This window comes from Ursus arctos, unplaced genomic scaffold (assembly GCF_023065955.2).
Source record: "Ursus arctos isolate Adak ecotype North America unplaced genomic scaffold, UrsArc2.0 scaffold_24, whole genome shotgun sequence".
NCBI classification, from domain to species: Eukaryota; Metazoa; Chordata; class Mammalia; order Carnivora; family Ursidae; genus Ursus; species Ursus arctos.
Window position 1 is genome coordinate 34134220 of NW_026622919.1, and position 23091 is coordinate 34157310.

At 38.9% G+C, this 23091-nt stretch overlaps 1 protein-coding gene across 1 annotated transcript in view; it reads left to right on the forward strand.

The window, feature by feature from the left end:
• Positions 1–3159: 3159 nt before the first annotated feature.
• Positions 3160–23091, forward strand: part of APPBP2 (amyloid beta precursor protein binding protein 2) — a 55645-nt gene continuing 35713 nt past the window's right edge. The window contains exon 1 of the mRNA XM_026517506.4: positions 3160–3616. Coding sequence (XP_026373291.1) covers positions 3479–3616 — 138 coding nt within the window. The 5' untranslated portion in view covers positions 3160–3478. The remainder of the gene's footprint in view (positions 3617–23091) is intronic.

Sequence of the window (23091 nt, forward strand, 5' to 3'; positions counted from 1 at the left end):
TATTTTGCTCCTGTGGGTCAGGAATTCAGACAGAGAACAGGGATGTTTGTCTCAGCTCTGTGACGTTTGAGCCCTCATCTGAGAACACTGGAGTGGCTGAGGGTGACTCAAATGTCTTGGAGTTGGAATCATCCAGAAGTTTCTTCACTGAAATAACTGGCATCTGAGCTGGTATGACTCAAAGGCTGTACTCAGCTGGAACTCTTGACTGGAGTGCTTACACATAGTCTTTGCCTGTGGCTTGAGATTTCTGAAAGCATGGTTGCCTCAGGGTGGTTCCTCTTTTTAACATGGTGGCTCAGGAATCCAAGAATGAGAATTCCAGAGAACAAAATGGACTCTGTATGGCCTTTTCTGACCTAGCATCACTTCTGCTGGACTCTACTTGTGGAAGCAGACACACTCTAACCAGATTCAAAAGGAAGGTACTTATGGGGTACCTGGGTGGCTCAGTCAGTTAAGCACTCGACTCTCGATTTCAGCTCAGGTCATGATCTCAGGGTCCTGGGATAGAGCCCCAGTGTCAGGCTCCATGCTTAGCAGGGAGTCTACCTGAGGATTCTGTCCCACTCCCTTTGCTGCTCCCCCACTCATGCACTTGCATGTGCCCTCTCTCTCTCTCAAATAAATAAATCTTTTAAAACAAAACAAAACAGGAGCGCAAGGATGGCTCAGTTGGTTAAGCATCTGCCTTTGGCTCAGGGCATGATCCCAGAGTCCTAGGATCGAGCTCCACATCAGGCTCCCTGCTTGGCAGGGAGTCTGCTTTTCCCTCTGCCTCTCACCCCACTTGTGCTCTTTCTCTCTCACTCTCTCTCTCTCTCAAATAAATAAATATCTTAAAAAAAATAAAAATGAAAGGAAGGTACTTGGACCCCACATCTCTATTAAGGAAGTAGTTGCAATTTAAAAATGATCACAATGTATATCGCCTCTTTAGGATTTTTTTGGACCAGGTTTAGGCCTCATATAGCTCCGTATGCTAGAAGGCCTCCTACCAAATTTGAGGCTACCAAGGCTTAAAGGGGATTTGGTGCACTGTAGGGTTAACTTTGTGATACAAAGAACCTCTGTCCATCAAAATGTATAGGTGATCATGACAGTTTAGCAGGTCTCTTCTGTATTCTTCATTCCCATAGCTAAGAGTGCATGATTCTGGACCTTCTTCTGGCTCTTCCATCATTATGATTGCTGTCTTTTTTCTGACACACAAATCTGATCCTTTTACTTCCCTGTTTCTAATCCTTCAGGATTCCCTATCATCTCCAAGATGATAGTCCAAGGCCATTAGTATCATCTATAAGCCCCTTTATGATCTGACCCGGACCACTGAAAACTCAGATGCTATGCTATTGTACAAAATATGGAAAGACAATGTTTATGTAATTATTGAGTTCAAATCCCAGTTCTTTGGGACTCATTAATTTCCTAGAGCTCAAGGAAGAAACTGTCTTCCCTCAGTTAATGGTAGTGTACAACAAAAATGTCCTAGTTGCCACTGGTTTCTTTGGTAAGCCAGTTCTTGATGGCCCAAATGTGCAGGTGGGTTCTAGTTCTGGAGTCAAGGCTCCCCTTCGATGCTTAGTCCTTTGTACTGATGCCAGCTGTTGGTCCTGACTCCTCCAACATTTAATTCTCAGGGGTCCTGTCCTTTCAGGTAATCTGTCTGCCCTTGGTCAGGGCCTCCCAGACCATCACACACATTTTAATAACTTTCAATCTCAAAACAATGAAGAAGGGATCAAAAGGCCCTTTTGTCCATAGAGACCCGTCTATATACATTTTTGGATATCTAACTCTGCCCAACAGCATGTAAGGTCCATATAGCAATCAGTAAGAGTGTCTGACACAGCTTAACCTGTTTATAGGAACTGAGCCCAGGTCCTGATTCAGCCAAAATGTCCTAGAACATCTGCATTCGATTTCAGGGGACTCATGGATCCCTTGAGGTAGGGTTGCTGGATAAAACACAAGGCCCAGTTAAATGTGAATTCCAGATAAGCAATGAATGTTTAAGATTTTATTTATTTATTTGTCAGAGAGAACGAGAGAAAGAGCAGAAGCAAAGGGAGCAGCAGGCAAAGGGAGAAGCAGGCTCCTCACTGAGCAAGAAGCCCAACTCGGGGCTCCATCCCAGAACCCCGGAATCATGACCTGAGCCAAAGGCAGACAGATGCTTAACCAACTGAGCCACCCAAGTGCCCCTAAGTGTATTTCTTTTTTTACCAAATTGTTTAGCCATTTAACATAGGAATACCAGCGTGAACTGGAAGAACCACTTACAATCCCTTTAGATCTAAATGTCAGGACATATCATTATTTTCTTTGTTAGAGTGACTATGAGACAGTGTCATCAATTATGCCCAGTAACTTCCTTGTTAAATTCCTAGAGCAGAAAGATATTGCACAAAGTTCTTGAGATGGCCGACTTGGAAAGTTAAGTTACATAAAAAGCAGATGTTCAGGCTGAAAGGAAGGGAGCTGAAACAAGTACTCTCAATTATTCAATAATCCCTTGAGACGGGGACTAGAACTACGAGAGAAAATTGAAATCTTCATTTCTTTCTTGACATTAAGTCCTGACACAGTCAGCAATTAACCCTTTTCTTCTCCACCACTATTTGTAATTCCATAATGAGGCTAACCTTCCAACCAAATTCTTCTACAAAAGTTTTTTCTTTCTCTCTCTGTTTATAAATTTTCTTTGGAAAAAAGAAATATGGTAAAAAGTTCAAGCAATGCAAATGGTTATACAATGACCCATGATGACCCTTAGTTCCCGGGTGGAAGGTTCCTAACTTGCTTTAGGGACCAGAGTCTAAAGAATGGTGTCTAGACCCATGTGAATTCCCTGAATGCATAATTTTCAATGTGCTGATAATGCGCATTTCCGTAAGGCAAGAATCGAAACTTTTACCCGAGCCTCAAAAAGGTCCATGCCTAAGAACTCTCGAGGCAGGATTTGCTGAAGGGACTGATGCGCCCGCGTAATTCGGCACAGGAGAGGGTTATTCGTCTCAGTTTAAAAAGGCCACCCCATCCACCAACTCGGGCCCCCTCAGAAAGTACATTCTCCGCGGAAAGGATCACAGCCCTTTTCTTCCCAAGTTTTCCGCCTGCCGCATTCCTTCCCTCCGGCGCGCCGGCGTGCGCTGACGTCATGACGCCGCACACGCAGCCCCGCCCCTGCAGAGCTCCGCGCTGGGACGGAACCCGGGTTTCTCTCAAACCCGGAATGTGAGGCCTGGGCTTGGCTCTATCTGGCTCCGTGCCCCGCTGTTTACCCGGGCCTGCGTGCGCCGCTGCTACCCTACAGCTCGCACCGGAGGAGCCAGGGCGTCCGTGCGCTTCTGCCCTGTGCCCGCGCGGCTGCTGCCGCCCGTCCGAATCCTCCGGGGCCGCAGAGGAGTTCGCTACGGAGGGAGGCGGGGGCCTTCGGGAGGAGGAGGCGGAGGAGGCGGAGGAGGAGGGAAGGAAGATGGCGGCCGTGGAACTAGAGTGGATCCCAGAGACTCTGTATAACACCGCCATCTCCGCTGTCGTGGACAACTACATCCGCTCCCGCCGAGACATCCGCTCCTTGCCCGAGAACATCCAGTTCGATGTTTACTACAAGGTATGGGCAGTGGGCCTGCTCTTCGCTCCCCTGCCGCAACCCCTGGGGCCGCACCCCCTTCCACGTCTGCGAACCCCCGCAGTTAACCCCTCACCCCTCGTAGCAGGATCGCTTCCCGAGACATCTGGTGCGGTCTCGGGGTTGCCAGTATAGGAATACTGTCTCCGTATCCTCTGACTCTAAAGCTCTTGGGCCTTGATTGGTATCTCTTCCTAATGAGTCTCTCCCCGTATTTTGGTGTTCCCTCCTGCACTGTGCGCCCCCCCCCCCACCTTGGGTAGGCCTTTTGCGTGGACTTCCTCTCTTGCACCCCTGTCCCACTCAGTCCTTCGCTTCTAGCCTGTGCCTTCAGGATATTTTCTGCCCTTTCTTACCCAGATTAAGTGTCAGCATCAGCTGAACTTTTTGCTCTGCTCTTATCCCCCCTTCCTACTTTATTCTCTTGCCGCCCCTCTTCCCAAGTATATTTTTTTTCTGCTTCGTGTTCTTCGTTTCTCTTTTCTCGTCCTAATCGAGAGGGAGTTGAGGATTTACTGGAAGTAGTTGTGTGCTTTATTCGCATATTCTTTAAAGCTTTGGTTTTTGTTTATACTTGGGGTTGAATTGGGGATTTTGTTAAGATGTGAGTGGTGATAAACTATTTGAAAGAAAAGGGGGAGCTCTTTGCTGAAAGAAAAAATACTTTAGAATTTAAATTATTTTCATATATTTGAAAGTTGCAATCTTGCAGCATTCCTAAATAGCTCCCCCTCAGAAATCTGAACAAAAAGTCTTCCAAGGAGTTTCAAGGGTAAGTGTCTTAGACGTGGACAGTTTTTGCAGTGTTTGGAGAGGGAGGAGAACTTTATGGACTCGGAGCCTCCCTTTTCCTCTCCCCCCTACATTTGAATGTGAACAGTGGACTCATTATTCAGTCCTCATTGCCTTGAATCGGGGTGGATAACTCTCCAGTACTCTCCAGTAGCCACCTGGGCAAAATGTGACCAGAAGTGGAGTATGATTTATTTTTTAGATCTTAAATACTTCCTCTTGATTAGTAACTTGGCTAGAACACAGCGTAAACTGATATTTAACAGATGTGTATGTTCTTACATATGTATGGTGTTTTATGGCAGTTGTTTTAGTGGGAGGATTGCCCACTTTCTCCACCCCAGAATATTTTTTCAGAAAGCAGCTGAGTTGCTACGTTCTGCTAAATCCAGCTGCATTACACCAATTCTAACAATTCAAATGGTTTTTTTCCCCCATAAATATTTGGAGAAGATTTATTTTGGTTATTCATTTTATTACTTAGCCCCAGGGTAGAGAAAACCTCCCTTCATCCCAAATCCCTTTGATAAATTGATTACTTTTGTATGTATCTAAGGAAAATTTGTATATTTAAGATTCATCCCTCCCAAGGTAGTGTGAGTTTAAATTTGTCTTTCTTAGCCTGGGAAACTACGGCTTTGTCTGTATGCTTACTCTGTCCATTATATTAAATCTTATGTAATCTTTTACACTCCTAAGAGGAAATAATTGGAGATTCAAGCACAGTACGGTTACTGCTTGAATTCCCTCAGTGCATACTTGACCATCTTCTAGTAACTTTTGCTCCTAATTGAACCTTTCATTTGAAGATTGTTATTAGTACCAAGAGATGGTGATTTTGCCGCATTTTCTGTTTCACGTAGCTCACAGAGTTTTAATATTGCTTCTTTTTGGTACACTTCTAAATAGTTCTATGTTCAGAGTGTGGCATTGTGCTATAAAGTGAAGAAAGATATTTAACATGTGCCTGGAACTGTGTTAAGTGCTTTTACACGTGTTGTCTTGTTTAATTCTCACAATTAAACTAGAGAGTAAGGCATTACCTTGTGTTAAAGGTGATAAAGTAATTTAGTCAAGGTCTAATACTTAGTATTTAGTTCGTGTGTTCTTTGCTTTCTTGCTTGAGAAGATTTTGCATTTTGAGGTAATTGATGAAAGACATTTATAGAACTAATTCCTGGTCTTGAATCTTTGATGGAAATAGAAGAAGGAACTTTTCCTTAAAAAACGGTATCAGTACATAAATATAAATACTTTTTAAGCCTTTTAATGCATATGAGTATAAGGTACTCATCCCCTGCCCAATTTGTGAACAAATTCTAAGAGGCTGTTTACAAGTTCCGAATTTTATCCAATTTAGAACCAAGGAGAAAGTCATAATCAGATTCCTTCAGCAGTCCCAACTTCCATCAATAGGCATAGTCACAGACAAAATTATAATATTTGTGGAACCAAAAAATACCCCATTCCTCTTGATTGTTACAGTCCAGTGTCACTGTGTTAAGCAAAGGCACAGTCATAAAGCGTTAGGAGATGGGGTTATGGAATGAATGGGAGGTGGAGTAGGCATGCTGACTTCTCCTTAAGGAAGGGAAAGGAGAGAGGTGTTGATATATAGAGAGGGTAAAATGTAAAGGGATTTTTTTTTTAAAAGAATGGAAGACATTAGAATATATTTATTGGCCGAATGGCAGAAACCAAAATGGAATGAGAGTTTAATTGTACAAGTGTGGTGGGAAATGAATTACAAAGCAGAGTCCCTGAACAGGAGAATTAGTCTTGCCTCTTCCCTCACAGTGCGTAAATTAAGGTATTGGTCTTAAATTGAAGTTGGGGAAAGAATACTTGTTTCTCTGAGATCAGATGGAAGGAGCTGGGGGCATACAGTATCAGAATAGTTAAGTTTGCAAAGAATGGTTGTTGTGAATGGTAAGATCATCTGCTGAGAGTAAGAGATAAGAGTGGTGGCTTCTATGTAGGAAGGCTAAACTGAAGTTGGAGATGGCTGCTGATGTATATGGGAAGGGAAGTTCACTAAAAATGTGTTTTAAAAAATGATGGGTGGGGAGTGCCTGGGTGGCTCAGTCAGTTAAGTGTCTGAATCTTGATTTCAACTCAGGTCATGATCTCAGGGTGGTGAGATCCAGCCTGGCATCAGGCTCTGTGGTCACCAGGGAGTCTATTCTTTCCCTCTCCCTCTGCCCCTGTGCCCCCACCCCATGCGCTGTCTCTCTCTCAAATAAATAAATCGTTTTTTAAAAAAATGACAGGTGGAAAAAATAAAATTTTAAAAAATGACAGGTGGTATAGATGGTTCAGTAAAAATCCATATGTTACAAAATAATGTCTTTGAATCTGAATAGCTTTTAACCAAGGGTGCTCAATCATTTAGGCATAGAAATGGAAAGATAAATAGAATCATAGAATTGTATACCAAGTGAAAACAATATAGTGAAGGGCTGGGTTTTTTAAAGAATGAGGTTTATGATCTTTTAAACTGCTGAATGGTCTATTTTGTGTCCTATTCCAATTACAAAATTGGTCATAGAGTTAAGTTTTCGGTAGGTGAAGTGTTTCCATAATGTGTTCTATTTATTATTTTCAGTCTTAACCTTAGCGATTTTGGCTTTTATTATAATTGTAAGTCTTATGCTGAAAACCATTAATGCCTGACTTTTTCTACGTGTATTTCTGTTGTATAGCTATATAGTGCCTGAACTAATATTCTGATAATCTTTTAATTGTTAACAAATTGAAAACAAATTCTTGCAACATATTTGACAGCCAAAGAGTTAATAATCTTTTCATATAAAGAGCTCTTGGGATTAATAAATTGAGAACTAAAACTATGGGGGAGGGGTATAAAAGACCATAAATAGCCCACCGTACCATGTATCTCTGGATGGTAAGGTAATATGTTATAAATAATGTTAGCTCATCTCAGTTTAAGCTGTGAATTTATCTGATATATGAATCAGGTACTCAGAACTTTATTGGTATAAGAAAGTGATTAAGTATGAAGTTCGTCTGGGGGACTTGACTGTATGAGAATAAATGAGTCAAAGAAATTTTGAATTTGCACAATACTTAGGAGAGATGTGTGTTATAAGATAATAAAGTGTATTAGAAAGCTACATATTTTAAAACAGTGTAGATTTGGCACAAGAACAACAGAGAGATAAATTATAGAACATAGTAAGCAGTCTAGATAGAAAACAAAGCATATTAAAGAATTTGTTAAATGATAAAGCTATGAGACAATGCTGTAAATTAAATGGGGGAAATATCTAAAAATACCTTGGGCAACTGGCTATTTGGGGGGGAAAAAAGGCCTCCAACTCACTATGTATTCAAATGACTTCCAGGTGAATTAAAGATTTAAATATGACTGGGACACCTGGGTGGCTGTCTGTTAAGCATTCGACTCTTCCTTTCAGCTCAGGTTATGATCTCAGGATTGTGGGATCAAGCCCTGTACTGGGCTCTATGCTTGGTATGGAGTCTGATTAAGATTCTCTCTCTCTCCCTTTCCCTCTGCCTTTCTCCCCACTTTCTCACTCACTCACTCTCTGTATAAAATAAATGGATAAAGTGTTTAAAAACAACAACAAAAAAAGATTTAATATGGCAAATGAAATCATAAAAGTTTCAGAATAGGGGTGCCTGGGTGGCTTAAGTGGGTTAAGCATCCAGCTCTTGATTTTGGCTCAGGTCATGATCTCAGGGTCATGAGATCAAGCCCGGTGTGGAGTTGTAAGCACAGCTCAGAGAGTCTGCTTGTCCTTCTCCCTCTCCCTCTACTCCTCCCCACCCCCTCTCAAATAAATAAAATCTTTTAGAAAAGTATCAATAAATTATTGGATCAGTATCTTGCAGTGGGAAATGACTGAAATTTCTTCTTTAAAAAAATTATTAAGGGCGCCTGGGTGGCTCAGGCAGTTAAGAGGTTGCCTTTGGCTCAGGTCATGATCTAGGAGTCCTGGGATTGAGTCCAGCATTGGGCTCCCTGCTCAGTGGGGAGTCTGCTTCTCCCTTTGCCCCTTCCCCTGCTCACGCGTGCACACGCGCTCTGTCAAATAAATAAATAAAATCTTTTAAAAATTACTAAAGTACTTTACAAATTTAAAAAATGTCAAACATTATAAAAATAAGTAATGTAACAGTCGAAGTCCTCTGTTACAATGGCCAACATTGTAATGTCATCTTGGCATGGGGAAGGCTTTTCTAAGCATGAAACCAAAACCTAGAACAAAAAAAAGAAATTGATACTTTTAAGTACATTTAAAAAATAGGGGAAAAATTATAAGCATTTTTTAAAAGACGATGGAAATGACAATATTTGACAGATAAGGGGTGTATTTTCTAATACAGAAAGATCTAATACTAATCAGTATGTAAAGAGTAACCAACTCATTTCCAGAAGACCTGACAGATAGCTCATAGAAGGGGAAGATATGAAAGGCCAGTAAACATAAAAAAATGCTCAACTGAAATGGAGAATCAAGCCAAGGCAGTCATGAGGAAGAAGGAAGAAAATCTGAACAACTCACATTACCAAATATCAAGCCAGTGCAATTAAAATAATATGGTATTGGCACATGGATAAGACAAATAGACCAGTGGAGTAAAACATTCCAGAAACAGACTGATACATATACTGTCACCTGACTTATGATACAAGTAACACAGTGGTATAGTAGGGAAAGGAAAGTCAAGTTAATGGTATTGGTCAAATAGGTATCCATTTGGAGGAAAAATAGTATGACCTTACCTTATACCATACATGGTAATCATTTTTGGATGGTTTGCTGACCTACATGTGAAAAACAGTTTTTTAGGAAAACAGTTTTCACTATGTCAGCAAAGATTTATTTAATAGTATAGAAAATGGCCTAATTATAAAGATAGTTTGATAAATTGGACTATATTAAGATCGAGAACATCTATTCATGAAAAGATACCATTGAGAAAGTGAAAAGCCAAGCACAGAGTGGTAGAAGTGGGAAAAGATACTTGCAGGACATATGTCTAATGAAGGACTCATCCTGCATCTAAAGAACTAATACTAAGGAAATGAAAAATAACCCTCTTTTTTTTTTTTAATGGGAAAAGAACTTGAGTAGGCATCTGAAAAGAGTATATTTAAAGGACCAATCAAACTTTTGAAAAGGGACTCAACCTCATTTTGTCTTCAGGGAAATTGCTGTCTTACATTGCATTCCTCAGAATAACTAAATGAAAAAAAATGTTAGTAAGGACATGGAGGAAACAGAACTCAAACATTGTTAGTGGGAGAGTAAATCGATGAACTGTTTTGGAAAATTAGCATTGTCTACTAAAACCAAGCATGTACATACCCTGTAACACAGTAATTCCACTTCAAGAAATGTGCACTTAAGAACGTTCAAAATGGGGGCACCTGGGTAGCTCAGTCGCTTAAGTCTCCAACTCTTGATTTTGGCTCAGGTCATGCTCTCAGGGTTCTGGGATCAGCCCTATGTTGGGCTCACTGCAAAGTCTGCTTGTCCCTCTCTTCCCACCATCTCTCAAATACATACATACATACATACATACATACATAAAATGTTTTAAAAATTTCAAAACAAAAAAGACTCTTAAATATAGAAAGCAAACTGGGGGCGCCTGGGTGGCTCAGTCAGTTAAACGTCCCGACTATTGATTTTGACTCAGATCATGATCTCAGGGTTATGAGATCAAGCCCCAGGTTGGGTTTAGAGCCTACTTTAAAAAAAAAAAAAAAGAAAGAAAATGAATGAACTGCAACTGCTTGACACAACATGAATGAATCTCACAAGTGATATTGAGAATAAGAATCCAGTGACAGGAGTATACACCAAAGGCTCCCAGACTTTCTCCCTTCCCAGCAGTTGGTTCATGGCACTCCTAGGCCAAAAGAAATACCTAACAGTTCTATTTATTAAGTAGTAGATACAAACAACCTAATAATGTGTCCTAACAACTTAAGAGCCATTAAAAAAATAATGCACAGAAATTGAAAGAAAAAATAGTATTTTTATTTTATTGTTAAACACAATTACTTACTTTTTTTTAAGATTTTAATTATTAGAGATTGAGAGCACGGGTGGTAGGGAGGGGCAGAGGGAGAGGGAGCAGCAGACTCTCTGCTGAGCGGGAAGCCGGACATGGAGCTGGATCCCAGGACTCGTGGATCATGACCCTGCCTAGCCCAAGGCAGACGCTTAACCAACTGAGCCACCCAGGCACCCCATAACACAATTACTTATTATTGGGATATGTATGTTCAGCACTGTACAATTTCTCAAATCTTGGAATCCATTGGACACCCACCACTGTCATTTTCTGTTCCACAATGAATTTTTTTAAAGGTTTTATTTATTTATTTTAGAGAGAGAGTATGGGGCTAGGGGGGAAGGGCAGAGGGACAAGCAGACTCCCCACTGGGTACGGAACCCAACATGGGACTTGATCCCAGGACCTGAGATGATGACCTTAGCTGAAGTCAGACAGTTAACCAGTTGAGCCGCCCAGGCGCCCCTGTTCCATGTTGACTTTTATACGTTACTTATTATTATACCAACCACTGAAAACGCAGCTTATTAACAAAGATTAGACATCACTGAAAAGAATATAGCAATCTAGTAGTTGGTATGGTTTAATACAGATGTTGGGTATCATTTCTCTCAAAATTAAAGTTCCTTGCTGTTCCCCAGGCACCCTTGGTGCAATTTGGAAACTGTGGGTATATTGTGTATGATTCCGTTTATACAGTGTACGGAAACACGGGATCCCTGGATGGCTTGGTTGGTTAAGCGTCTGACTCTTGATTCCAGCTCAGGTCATGATCTCAGGGTCTTGGGATCAGGCCCGCATCAGGCTCTCCATCTCCCTCTACCTCCCCCCCATGCATACACGCTCTTTCTCTCTCTCAAATAAATAAATCTTTTTTTAAAAAATGTACAAAAACGCAGTGCCTGGGTGGCTCGGTTGGGTGTCTTCCTTTGGCTTGGGTCATGATCCCAGGGTCCTGGGATTGAGCCCTGCCTTGGTCTCCCTGCTCGGCTGAGAGCCTGCTTCTCCCTCTCCCTCTGCCTGTCACTCTGCCTACTTGTGTTCTCTCTCTGTCTCTCTGTCAAATAAATAAATAAAATCTCAAAAAAAAAATTTAAAAAGAAATGTGCAAAATTAATCAAAAGTGTTGGAAGTCAGAAGAGGTTACCCTTAGAGGATAGTGATTACACGGCACAAAGGGAGGTGTCTGAAATTCTGATAATATTCTGTTTCCTGATCTGGATGTTGGTTATATGTGTTTTTACTTTGTGAAAATTTATTGAGTGTTATATTTTAAATATGAGTTGTGTGTTCTCTGTTTATTTCAGTAAAAAGATTTTAAAAATACAACATCCATCTTCACTTACTGTTGAGGTTTAAAGATTGAAATCACTCATACCCTTTAACCACAGTACTATTTAGAGACTTTTTTTTCCTACAGGAATGCTTGTGGAGTGTGGAGAAAGTTCTGTTCAGGGATGTTCACTACAATATCGTTTATGATGGCAAAAATTGGATACAAACCATATGCTAATCAAACAGGAATGGAATATTGTACTGCGGTTATAAAGAACGAGGGTGCTGTATATACTGGGGTAGAGATGCCAGGGCACATCTAGTTGGGAGAATAAAAAGCTTGCTACAAAGTAGTATGTATAACATAGTCCTCTTTGTTTTTGTTTTTTATGTAGGGGAATATATGTGTATGTTGTTTGTTTTTTTAAGTAGGCTCTATGCCCAGTGCAGAGCTTGAACTCATGACCTTGAGATCAGGACCTGAGATCAAGAGTCAGATGCTCCACAGACTCAGAGCCACCCAGGCGCCCCTATAAGTGTGTGTTTCTATGTGCATTAAAAAAAGAATCTAGAGGAACACAAAATTTTAGTGGTATTTATTCAAGGGGTAGGATTGCAGTTGCTTTATACTTTGTACATATATCCTTTCTGTTTTATTTTAATACTTGGATTTTTATAACCATGTATTATTTTAATATATAAAAGAAGTAAAATAGAATTTTTAAGATACCTGGACAGAAAATTATGCCAAGAGAATAGCCTAAAAACTGATACTCTCAAATATTTGTCAGTGTGAATGAGAAATAAGTTGTAGTTTAATTAAAAAAATAAATAATTCAACTAATTAAATAGTTGATTCAGTAGCTAGCCAAATCAAGAAACATGAGAGAAAGCTCTCATTCTCAAAATTAAGAAAAAAGAAAAAGCAAACAGATACAATGGAAAGGGGGAAAGTAGCTTTTTAAAAAAGATTGTTTTAGAGAGTGTGTGAGCACACAAGGGGGGGAGGTAGAGAATCTCAAGCAGATTCTCCACTGAGCATGGCCCAGTGCTGGGCTTCATGTGGGGCTCGACCTCACAACCCTGAGATCACAGTCTGAGCCGAAATCAGCCCACTGAGCCACCCAGGAGCTCTGGAAAGTAGCTTTTTTTTTTTTTTTAAGATTTTATTTATTTGAGAAAGAAGGAGCAGTGGGGTGGGGCAGAGGGAGAGAGAGAGAAGGAGACTCCCTGCTGAGCAGGAAGCCCAATGCAGGGCTTGATCCCAGGGCCCAGAGATCGTGACCTGAGCCGACAGCGGATGCTTAACCGACTAAGCCACCCAGGCGTCCCAGAAAGTAGCTTTTTTAAATTGTAGAATGGCTTCTTTAGAAGAGCTTATATAATTCAAAGCTAATCTGTCTGAAAACCTTACTGAAATTATGTTTCTAGGAAAATACAAATGACCAAACTAAAAGTTAATAGGCTAAAAACCATGAAAGAAACTAAGAAATTAAACTTCTTTTGTCCATCTGCCTCCTCCCTCAGCAAACAAGAACTCCCACTGACTTGAGGCACTTTCTTGAGTATATTCAGAGAAGAGTTGATGCTACTGATACTTAATTTGTTCTAAACGAACCTAATTCTTTCCAATTAAAAAAAGTAGAGGTCAGTATAACACTGATATAAACCTAAAAAGGAACAAAAAGAACATCTCTAGAAAACCTCACTTGTGAATCGTGAGGCAAAAATTCTAGATAAAATAATAACAAATGCAAATCTGCATATCTTAATATAATTTACCATATTAATAGGACAGGAAAACTATCATCATAATATAAAAACCTAACTTCCTTTAGACTTTTTTTTTTTTTAAGATTTTATTTATTCATTCAAAAGAAAGAGAGACAGCCAGCGAGAGAGGGAACACAAGCAGGGGGAGTGGGAGAGGAAGAAGCAGGCTCCCAGCAGAAGAGCCTGACATGGGGCTCGATCCCAGAACGCCGGGATCACGCCCTGAGCTGAAGGCAGACGCTTAACGACTGAGCCACCCAGGCACCCCCCTTTAGACTTTTAATAAGAAATATAGATTGACGTTATAAACATATACCTAATCAAGAGGTAATACACATATATAAACAAGAATACTTAGTGGTGAAACATTTAAAGCATTCTAATTAAAATCAGAACCACAATAAGGTATCTTCTATTATCAGTATCATTATTTTTTGTTGTTGTTGTTTCTTTTGGCCACTGAAGCCAGACTGATTTTTCTTTTTGTTTTTAAGATTATATTTTATTTTATTTATTTATTTTTAAAAGATTTTATTTATTTATTTATTTATTTATTTATTTATTTGACAGAGAGCATGAGAGAGCACAGCAGGGGGTAGAGAGAGAAGTAAACTCCCTGCTGAGTAGGGAGCCTGTTGTGGGGCTCGATCCCAGGACCCTGGGATCATGACCTGAGCTGAAGGCAGACGCTTAACCAGTTGAGCCACCCAGACACCCCTTAAAATTCTTAAATTTTTCTGTATGCAGTATAGGAAAGCATATACTCAAAATAATAACAGGAAAAATGCTGTGGAGTAAATCTAAAAGGAAGTGTACAGAAATCCAGAAGTTTTCAGTAAATGTTGAAGAGACATATTTTGTTTCTAGTTTGAAAAATTCACGATTTTAAAGATAAGATTTCTCTAAGGGTGTATATTCAGTGTAGACTTAAAATCCCCAGAATGTATTTTGGAACCAAGTTTAAGAACTTAAAAATGTGAAATGGAAGTTAAAGTTTTTAACTTACATGATGGAGTACTGAAGTTTATGAAACACACTCAGAACTCCTACAAATCAATAAGAGAAAGAGGACTAAAAAGAAATGTGCCATTATGTTGACAGTGATTTTTTTCTAGATGGTAAAATTGTGTGAATTTTCTTTTTTATAAATTCTTTTCCATATTTTCTAATTTTTCTAAAAACATGTAATTCTGAAATCAGAGGAAACATTGTTTAAAGTTGGTTATCTAGAATACAGAATGAGTCTTCTTAAGAGACAGAATGTATTTCTTAGAACTATACTACTGTTTTTCTTTTTTTTTTTTTTTTTTTAAGATTTTATTTATTTATTCGACAGAGATAGAGACAGCCAGCGAGAGAGGGAACACAAGTAGGGGGAGTGGGAGAGGAAGAAGCAGGCTCATAGAGGAGGAGCCTGATGTGGGGCTCAATCCCATAACGCTGGGATCACGCCCTGAGCCGAAGGCAGACGCTTAACCGCTGTGCCACCCAGGTGCCCCTATACTACTGTTTTTCTACTGCTTCATGGATACACCTAATTTTCACCTCGGATCGGTAATGAAACTTTAAGAAGAGAAGCTAAGAAACTTCTTAGCCAAAATGTAGAGATCACGGACACATATTGAGCTATATATGGCTGGTGGTTGTTGTTGTTACCATTGTTAGATATTAGTACTAACTAGATTTTTTGGTCTTCCATTTGTATCGTGGTAGCCTCTTCCACCATTAACATAATCATGCAAATTATGTGATTGACCCATCAAATAAGGGATAGAGTTACAGATTCTGGATACTAACTAGACTTAAGTTCATTCTCATAGTGATTGGGGGAAAAGCTCTTAATTTCTTGTTTAATGGTTGTGGATCTAATAACACCTTCATATGTGGACAGCATTTTTAAACTTTAGTAAAGGTTTGCCCTCTTATTTGAGTGTTAACTGCTCCTTGTGCTTTTTAAGAATATGAACATGTTCGGGGCGCCTGGGTGGCTCAGTCGTTAAGAGTCTGCCTTCGGCTCAGGGCGTGATCCCGGCGTTATGGGATCGAGCCCCACATCAGGCTCCTCTGCTGGAAGCCCGCTTCTTCCTCTCCCAGTCCCCCTGCTTGTGTTCCCTCTCTCACTGGCTGTGTCTCTCTGTCGAATAAATAAATAAATAAATAAATAAATAAATAAATAAATAAATATTTTAAAAAAGATTAAAAAAAAAAGAATATGAGCATGTTCACTTAACCTTTTGGCTTACTTAGCAATAAGCAAAGCAATTTGCCCTGCAAGATACGAATAATCATATGTTGGTCAGTTGTATTTTTTTTAAAAAGTATGTCGTAGAACCAATGAGTGTAGAGCAACTAAGAAATTAAAATGTTAATAAGAAGCAAGACATTTAAGTATTGGCTTACCTTCAGAAGAAAGCATTTACCTTTTAATTACATGTGTGTTATGTTGAAATACTTCTGTGGTACTTGATTTAATCCAGGAATTTATAATCTGAGATTACAATGTAATCAGTTACAGAACTTTACATATAATATACAACATAAGACCGAAGGAGGAACTAGAGTATATTATGCTAAGTGAAGTAAATCAGAGAAAGACAAATACCATATGGTTTCACTTATACATGGGATTTAAGAAACAAAACAGAGGAACATAGAGGAAGGAAAGGAAACTAAAATAAGATTAAAAAAAAGAGAGAGAGACAGAGAGAGGCAAACCATAAGAAACCCTTAACTATAGGAAACAAACTAAGGGTTGCTGGAGGGGAGGTGGGTAGGGGGCATGGGGTAATTGGGGTGATGGACGCTGAGGAGGGCGCTTGATGTAATGAGCACTGGGTGTTATATGCAACTGATGAATCACTAAATTTTACCCCTGAAACTAATTCTACACCATATGTTAACTAACTTGAATTTAAATAAAATCTTTTAAAAAAAAAAAAAAAAAGGACTGGGGTGCCTGGGTGGCTCTGTCTTTTAAACGGCTGCCTTCGACTCAGGTCATGATCCCAGGGTCCTGGGATCAAGACCCATATCCAGCTCCCTACTCAGAGGGGAGCCTGCTTCTCCCTCTCCCACTCCCCTGCCTTGTGCTTGCTCTCTCTCTCCCCCCCATCAAATAAATAAAATCTTAAAAAAAAAAAACCAAATAGTTTTTTTAAAAAGGACCAAAGGAAATGAATATTAAGTTGTATTCCAGTGTGAATTTATTCAGAGCTACATTTTAGATGAATTTTGAGATTAGAGAACAAGAATAAATGTATCTTACAAGTGAAGATAGTACATGTGTATTTGATAAAACAAAATATTGCTAATTTCACTTATTTTAGAGGTAAAGGATACATTTGTTTGGAGATAAAGGATACACTCTTTTTAAAAACCTTTTATTGAAAAAATTAAACACAGGGGCACCTGGGTGGCTCAGTCGGTCAAGTATCTGCTTTCAGCTCAGGTCATGATCTCAGGGTCCTGGAATCGAGTGTCACATTGGGCTCTCTGCTCTGCAGAGTCTGCTTCTCTCTCTCACTCTCCCTCTGTGCTCTAACTCTCTCTCCCTCCCTTTCTCTCAAATAAATAAATAAAATCTTTAAACACACACACACACACCTGAGTGAAAAAATGAAACACAAAAAGTAGAATAGGGGCGCGTGGGTGACTCAGTCAGTTAAGCATCTACCTTCAGCTCAGGTCATGATCCCAGGGTCCTGGTATCAAGCCCCATGTGGGGTTCCCTGCTCCGCATGGAGTCTGCTTCTCCCTCTCCTTCTGCCCCTCCCCTTGTTCGTGCTTTCAGGCTCTCTCGCTCTCGCTCTCTCAGATAAATAAATAAAATCTTTTTTAAAAAAGGTAAAATAATGGACCTCCGTGTGTCCATCACCCAGCTTTAACAGTTAACAATTTTTGGCCAGTCCTGTTGGTAAATCTGTTCTCCTACCCATACCCCCCTTTCCTATACTATTTGGAAGCAAATCTAGCCATCATATAATTTTATCTGTAAATGTTTTAGTAGTTACTGTAGTACTATAACACCTAAAAAAATTTAATAGTAATTCAACTTTTTGTTATTATCTAGTCATTGTTCCAGTTTTCACTTTCAGATGTCAAATAAATATGCATTTTTACAGTTTGCTTGTTTGGATCAGGGTCCAGATAAGTTCTGTACCTTGTGTTGGTTGATCTCTCTCTTAAGTCTCTCTTGATCTGTAGGTTCCCTTTCCATCTGTTTTCATATCTTTGCAATTTATTTGTTGAAGAAACAGGATCCTTTGTCCTATAGACACTACAGAGTTTCCTGCAGTCTAGATTTCAGTGATAACGATTATAAAACATTTTCATCATCCCTTCAAGGTGTTCTAGCTTTTGTATCTGTGGGGACTTCATGGGTTTCACCAGTTTCAGACCAGTTTTTAATACCAGGTTCTGGGTTTGGGGTCTGTAAATCATTTAGGTAGTATGAATTTGGACTGATTTTTCAGTCTTAGGTTGGAGGTTTCAGTTTTTTATAACAGACTTTTAAGGCTGTGAATGTTCTTGACTCTTTTATTCCTGGCTTAGGTAGGTAGTTCAGCTCCAGGTCCCTTTGCTTAACAGGATCTGCTGCCTGGACTCCTTCCTATCTGGTGTTTGCACTCTACCCACAATCATTCAGAGGTATAACGTATTCTGTTTTTCTTCCTTTCCCAAAGCTGTTTTTGAAAAGTATGTGTCTTCTTAATTTTTGACAGCTGTGAAGTTTTTGGTCTTGGTTTCAAACTCAGCTATTTATCCAAAAGTTATTTTCTGATACTTTATTCAGCAGTTCCCTTTGTTTGAAAAGGAGCTGGAAAGTTTTCATGACGTGTCACTGCTGTCTGCCCTACTGCCAGAAGCTTTACTTCTGTTCCTCTTAAAAACTCAGCTGAAATTTTTCTTAGAGTGGATATAGATATTTTATTTGTGCTACTAAAACACTCTGCTTATCTCCATTGTATAATCCGTGAACATTATTTTTCTGCTGTAACAGATCCTATGGTGGTTTTTTTTTTTTTTTTTTTTTTTGAGATCAGAAGACAATTATTACTGAGTTTGTATTCCTGTAGTGGTAGTCACCACTATATCTCTAATACCTAGCACAGTGTCTTGCACAAATGTTCCTAATATTTATTATCTTGATAAAAACAAATAATAGGTAGAATATTCCTAGCTGCAGTTTTCTTGCCTTTGATGTGAAAAATCAAAGATAAAACAGGTTCAGTAAGCTAAATGTTAAAATAGGAAACACGTATTTTTATCTATAAATTTAAGTAGCTGTTATTTAGATTTTGTTCTAGATTTTTCCATGTAGTTTCTGGCAGTTTATGTTCTTCATCACTAGCATATTAAGTTTGCATTTACATTTGTTCTCAGAGTTTATTGCATGAGCACTATTCTATACAGAGTGCTGTAGAGACAGGACCTAAGATTATGCCTAATAAGGTGATTACAGTGTGGGTAAGAGACAGTAAGTAACTATGTATGAAGTTGGGGCTTTTCCCTAAGTGTCAACTTCTTTAGATGAATTTGGGCACTTTGTTTCTTCTGAGGTTGAGTTCCATCCAGAGTAGATCACTACCAGTTTTGGTTATGGATTCAGAAAGCACTGAATGTGTATCTAATACTAGGAGCTTGTGCTAGGTATTGGGGATATAGTGGTAACTGTATGCATGTTTTGATGCTACTATGGAGGAAAAATACAACATGTCATGAGAAAGTATAACAGGGAACAGAATTTAGATTGGGGAGTCAAGGGAAGGTCTCTATGAGGAAGCGACATATTAGTTGAGACCATTAGGAAGAGATACAGATAAACCAGGCAAAGAATCATGGTACTCATGCTTCACGTGGGGGCAGTAGCGTCTGTGTGCCAAAGTCCCGAGGTAAGGTAGAGCTAAAAGAAAGCTAATGTGGCAGGAATGTAGGGATAGGGAGAAAGAATGGTAAAAAGATGAGGTTTGAAAAATAGGCAGGAGTCAGAGGACTTTTAGGGACTCATAATCCACATTAAAGATTTTGAATTACGTTCACAGTGACACTGCCCTTGAAAAGTTTTAAACAAGGAATGGCATGCAATAATTTACATTTTAAAAAGATCATTCTGGCTACTGTTTGGACAGTTCATTGGAAGTGGACAAGAGTGCTTATGGAGAAGCCAGTTTTTACCAAACCTTTGCAGTAATCCAGGTGGAAGATTTGAAATGGAAACCCTATTTCATGGATGTACAGTTTATTGAATTTCGTCCAGATTTTTTTTTAAATGTACATATATATATAATTGTAGATATGTAATTTAAAAACAAAAGTGGAGTTATAGTATTCAATTTTCTGAAGCTTGTTCATTTTATGTGTCATGGTAATTTTTCCTTGATAATTCCTTTTCATTTCTGAAGATTTTTGCCCTTTAATGACTCTTAAAGAGGGGGTAAGTTCAAACTTGAGTGAGGTACATGAGTTTCATAGATTGTGTCTGTGTGTGACTTTTCATAGTTAATCTTAGACCATAGTTTGAACTCAGTTTCTTTTATATTTTTTTCTAGACCTTTCCAAGTTTTTGTTGTTGGGAATTAGCTTAGATTATTTTGTATGCTAATCTGTTGTCAAAACTAAGCAGTTCACTCTTAGCCTGTGGTGATCTTGAATTGGCTGGGAAAGCACCCATGCCAATTAAAAATCCCTTGGGTTAAGGAAGCCTTTATCCCCATGTTTATCTCCCAAAGAGTTTTCTGGGTTTGGGGCTGTTTGCTTTGGCCTTGCAATAGTTTTTCCTTCAATATAAAATTTTTACTCTGATCTCTGGAAGCCTTTTCTTCTAAAACATCCGCAGGAGTTTCATCCCTTTGTGTCTTAAAGATACTAACTCTCATACGTGTATGTTACTAATATTTTACTCAGTTTTGTTGTATTTTAAATTGTTTATAATAGTTTATAATATTTTATATTTATGGGCATTTTAGGGTTCTATGTAATCACTTATCTCTTACTTTATGATTTTTGCCTGTGATAACAATGTTTCAAAAGGCAGCGTTTACCAGGTGACCTTTAACACTACTGTGATTTAAGTCTGAAATTTATTTCTGCTATATTTTATCAGGAGGCATCTTACTTTGTTTCCCCATTTTTATGTACTCTTTATTAGCTGCTTCTTCAGTGATTTAAAATTTTTTTCTTTTGTCATATGCTGATTTTTTACACATACCGAGGTCTGCTTTTGAACTTTGCATTTTGTTGCATTGACTGGTTTGTCTTCATACCTGTACAATATTGTTCTAGGTGGGTTTTTTCTCTTTAGGTAGGGTGAGGGGCAGAGAAAGAATCTTAAACAGACTCCACTCCCAGCACGAGCCCAATGTGGGGCTTGATCTCACAACCCTGAGATCATGACCTGAGTGGAAATCAAGAGTCGGACCCTTAACTGAGCCATCCAGGCGTCCCTGTTCTTGTTTTATTTTATTGTCTGTTTTCACACCTGTTGGGAGGTAGTTTACCTACTTCTAAAAATAAGCTATTTTCCTTAAAGAACCAATAGCTAAAAGTAGTTCATAAAGTCCTATTAATAGCCTCATTATTCTTTGGGTGCAGAATATGAAACACTGTTGGGATGCCTGGGTGGCTCAGTCGGTTAAGCGGCTGCCTTTGGCTCAGGTCATGATCCCAGGGTCTTGGGATAGAGTCCCGCATGGGGCTCCTTGTTCATCGGGGAGCCTGCTTCTCCCTCTGCTTGCTACTACCCCCTGCTTGTGCGCTTTTGCTCTCTCTGGCAAATAAATAATATCTTTAAAAAAAAAAAAGAAGAAGAAGAAGAAAAGAATATGAAACACTGTAATAATGAACTGAAATAAGTCAGATTTTTAAAAATCTAATCAGAATCATTACCAAGGAATCTGGAGCCTCAGTTTCCTTTTCTCCAAGCTCTACTCCATAAGTTGTATGAATCTATGAAGGAATTATTCTTTAAATCTTCTATTCTATAAAATGTTAAATATTACCCTTTTATATGTACTCTTACTTCCTAATAGATTATCTTCAAGAAGCAGTCTATTGTAAGTTATTAAGAACATGGATGTAAAGACAGACTGCCTGGGCCAGATCTGTTCTTTACCACTTCTTGATTGTGTGGTTTTGAGCAAGTTATTTAACTTTATATGCCTCAATTTCCTTATCTATGAAAGGAAAGAATGAGTTACTTATGAAAAGCACTTAGAACACTACCTGGCACGTTAGATCTTTGTAAGCATTAAATGCTACTTTTATTCTGAATCAGTGTCCACAAATCCTGTTCATAGAATGTGTAAATTTGTATTTTTTGCATAAACCTGGTAAGGATAATTTGAAACAATTAAATCATTACCCTCTTCCCAGATTTAAATGTGAACCCATTTTTAGCTAGAAAAATTGAACAGCTGAGTGAAGGGGGGGTTGTGTTAATAAGGGCATATTTACAATATATTTATGATTATAACTAAGGAAGCAACTTCTCTAAATTTTAGTTTCAAATCCCATTTAGTAGGGTATACCAATTTTTAGCCAGTAAAGGGATACTGTGAGTCGTAGAACATACAAGGTTAACTGTCTTTACTTGACTAGTGAGTATAGGCAAAAAAAGTTGTACAACTTGTTTTCATTTCTCCTGTCTTAAACTCTAAGCCTTAATTTTGCTAATGATGAGTTATTTCGGTAAGAAGCAAAAATTTTTTTGTTCTGTACTGTTTTTGGACTATGTGTAGATATTTATTTTGTTAACTGAATTTGTTTTTCTGCCCCAGATCAAAAATTTATCACATTGCTAAGCCCCCAAATAGGGATTAGGTTATAAATACTCAGCTTTATTTTCCCCGAGTTATTCTCTTTTGGTTAATAGTCAAAGTCAGTGTGATAGTGATTAATAATAGTGACTTTTACTGTGTACATTCTTGGAAGCTCTTTCTATAGCAGAAAACATAATCATCTCCAAAATAATCATTCCTTACAAAGGTTTACTGTTAATATGAGTATCTAACCATTTTGTGTGAAAACAACATTTCTGCCTTGCCTTCCTGGGCATGTGTGGTCCCTTGTCTCTTCTACTCTTCAGCAGTTGTTAGGGATTTTTCACAGCTGTCATTAATGATTTGCATTAAAATATCTACCTAATTTGACCTGGCTTCCATTGTGACTAGTGATTTATACCCAAGAACTAGCTGACTGAGTTTGTGGTATATTTTCCCAGCACAAAGTTAACTGGCCCATTTGGCAAACGAATTCTAGATCTTGTCCTCTTTCTGAAACCCTTGTTCTATCAACTGAGCTAAGAGTTAAGTGCCTAGGGGTGCCTGGGTGGCTCAGATGGTTGGGTGTCTGTTGATAGAACCTGGGTTATTTTAATGAAGACATACAAATGGCTAACTGACACATGAAAAAATGTTCAAAATCATTAGCCATCAGGGAAATTCAAATCAAAACCACACTGAGTTACCACCTTACGCCAGTTAGAATGGCAAAAATCGACAAGGCAAGAAATAACAAATGTTGGAGAGGATGTGGAGAAAGGGGAACCC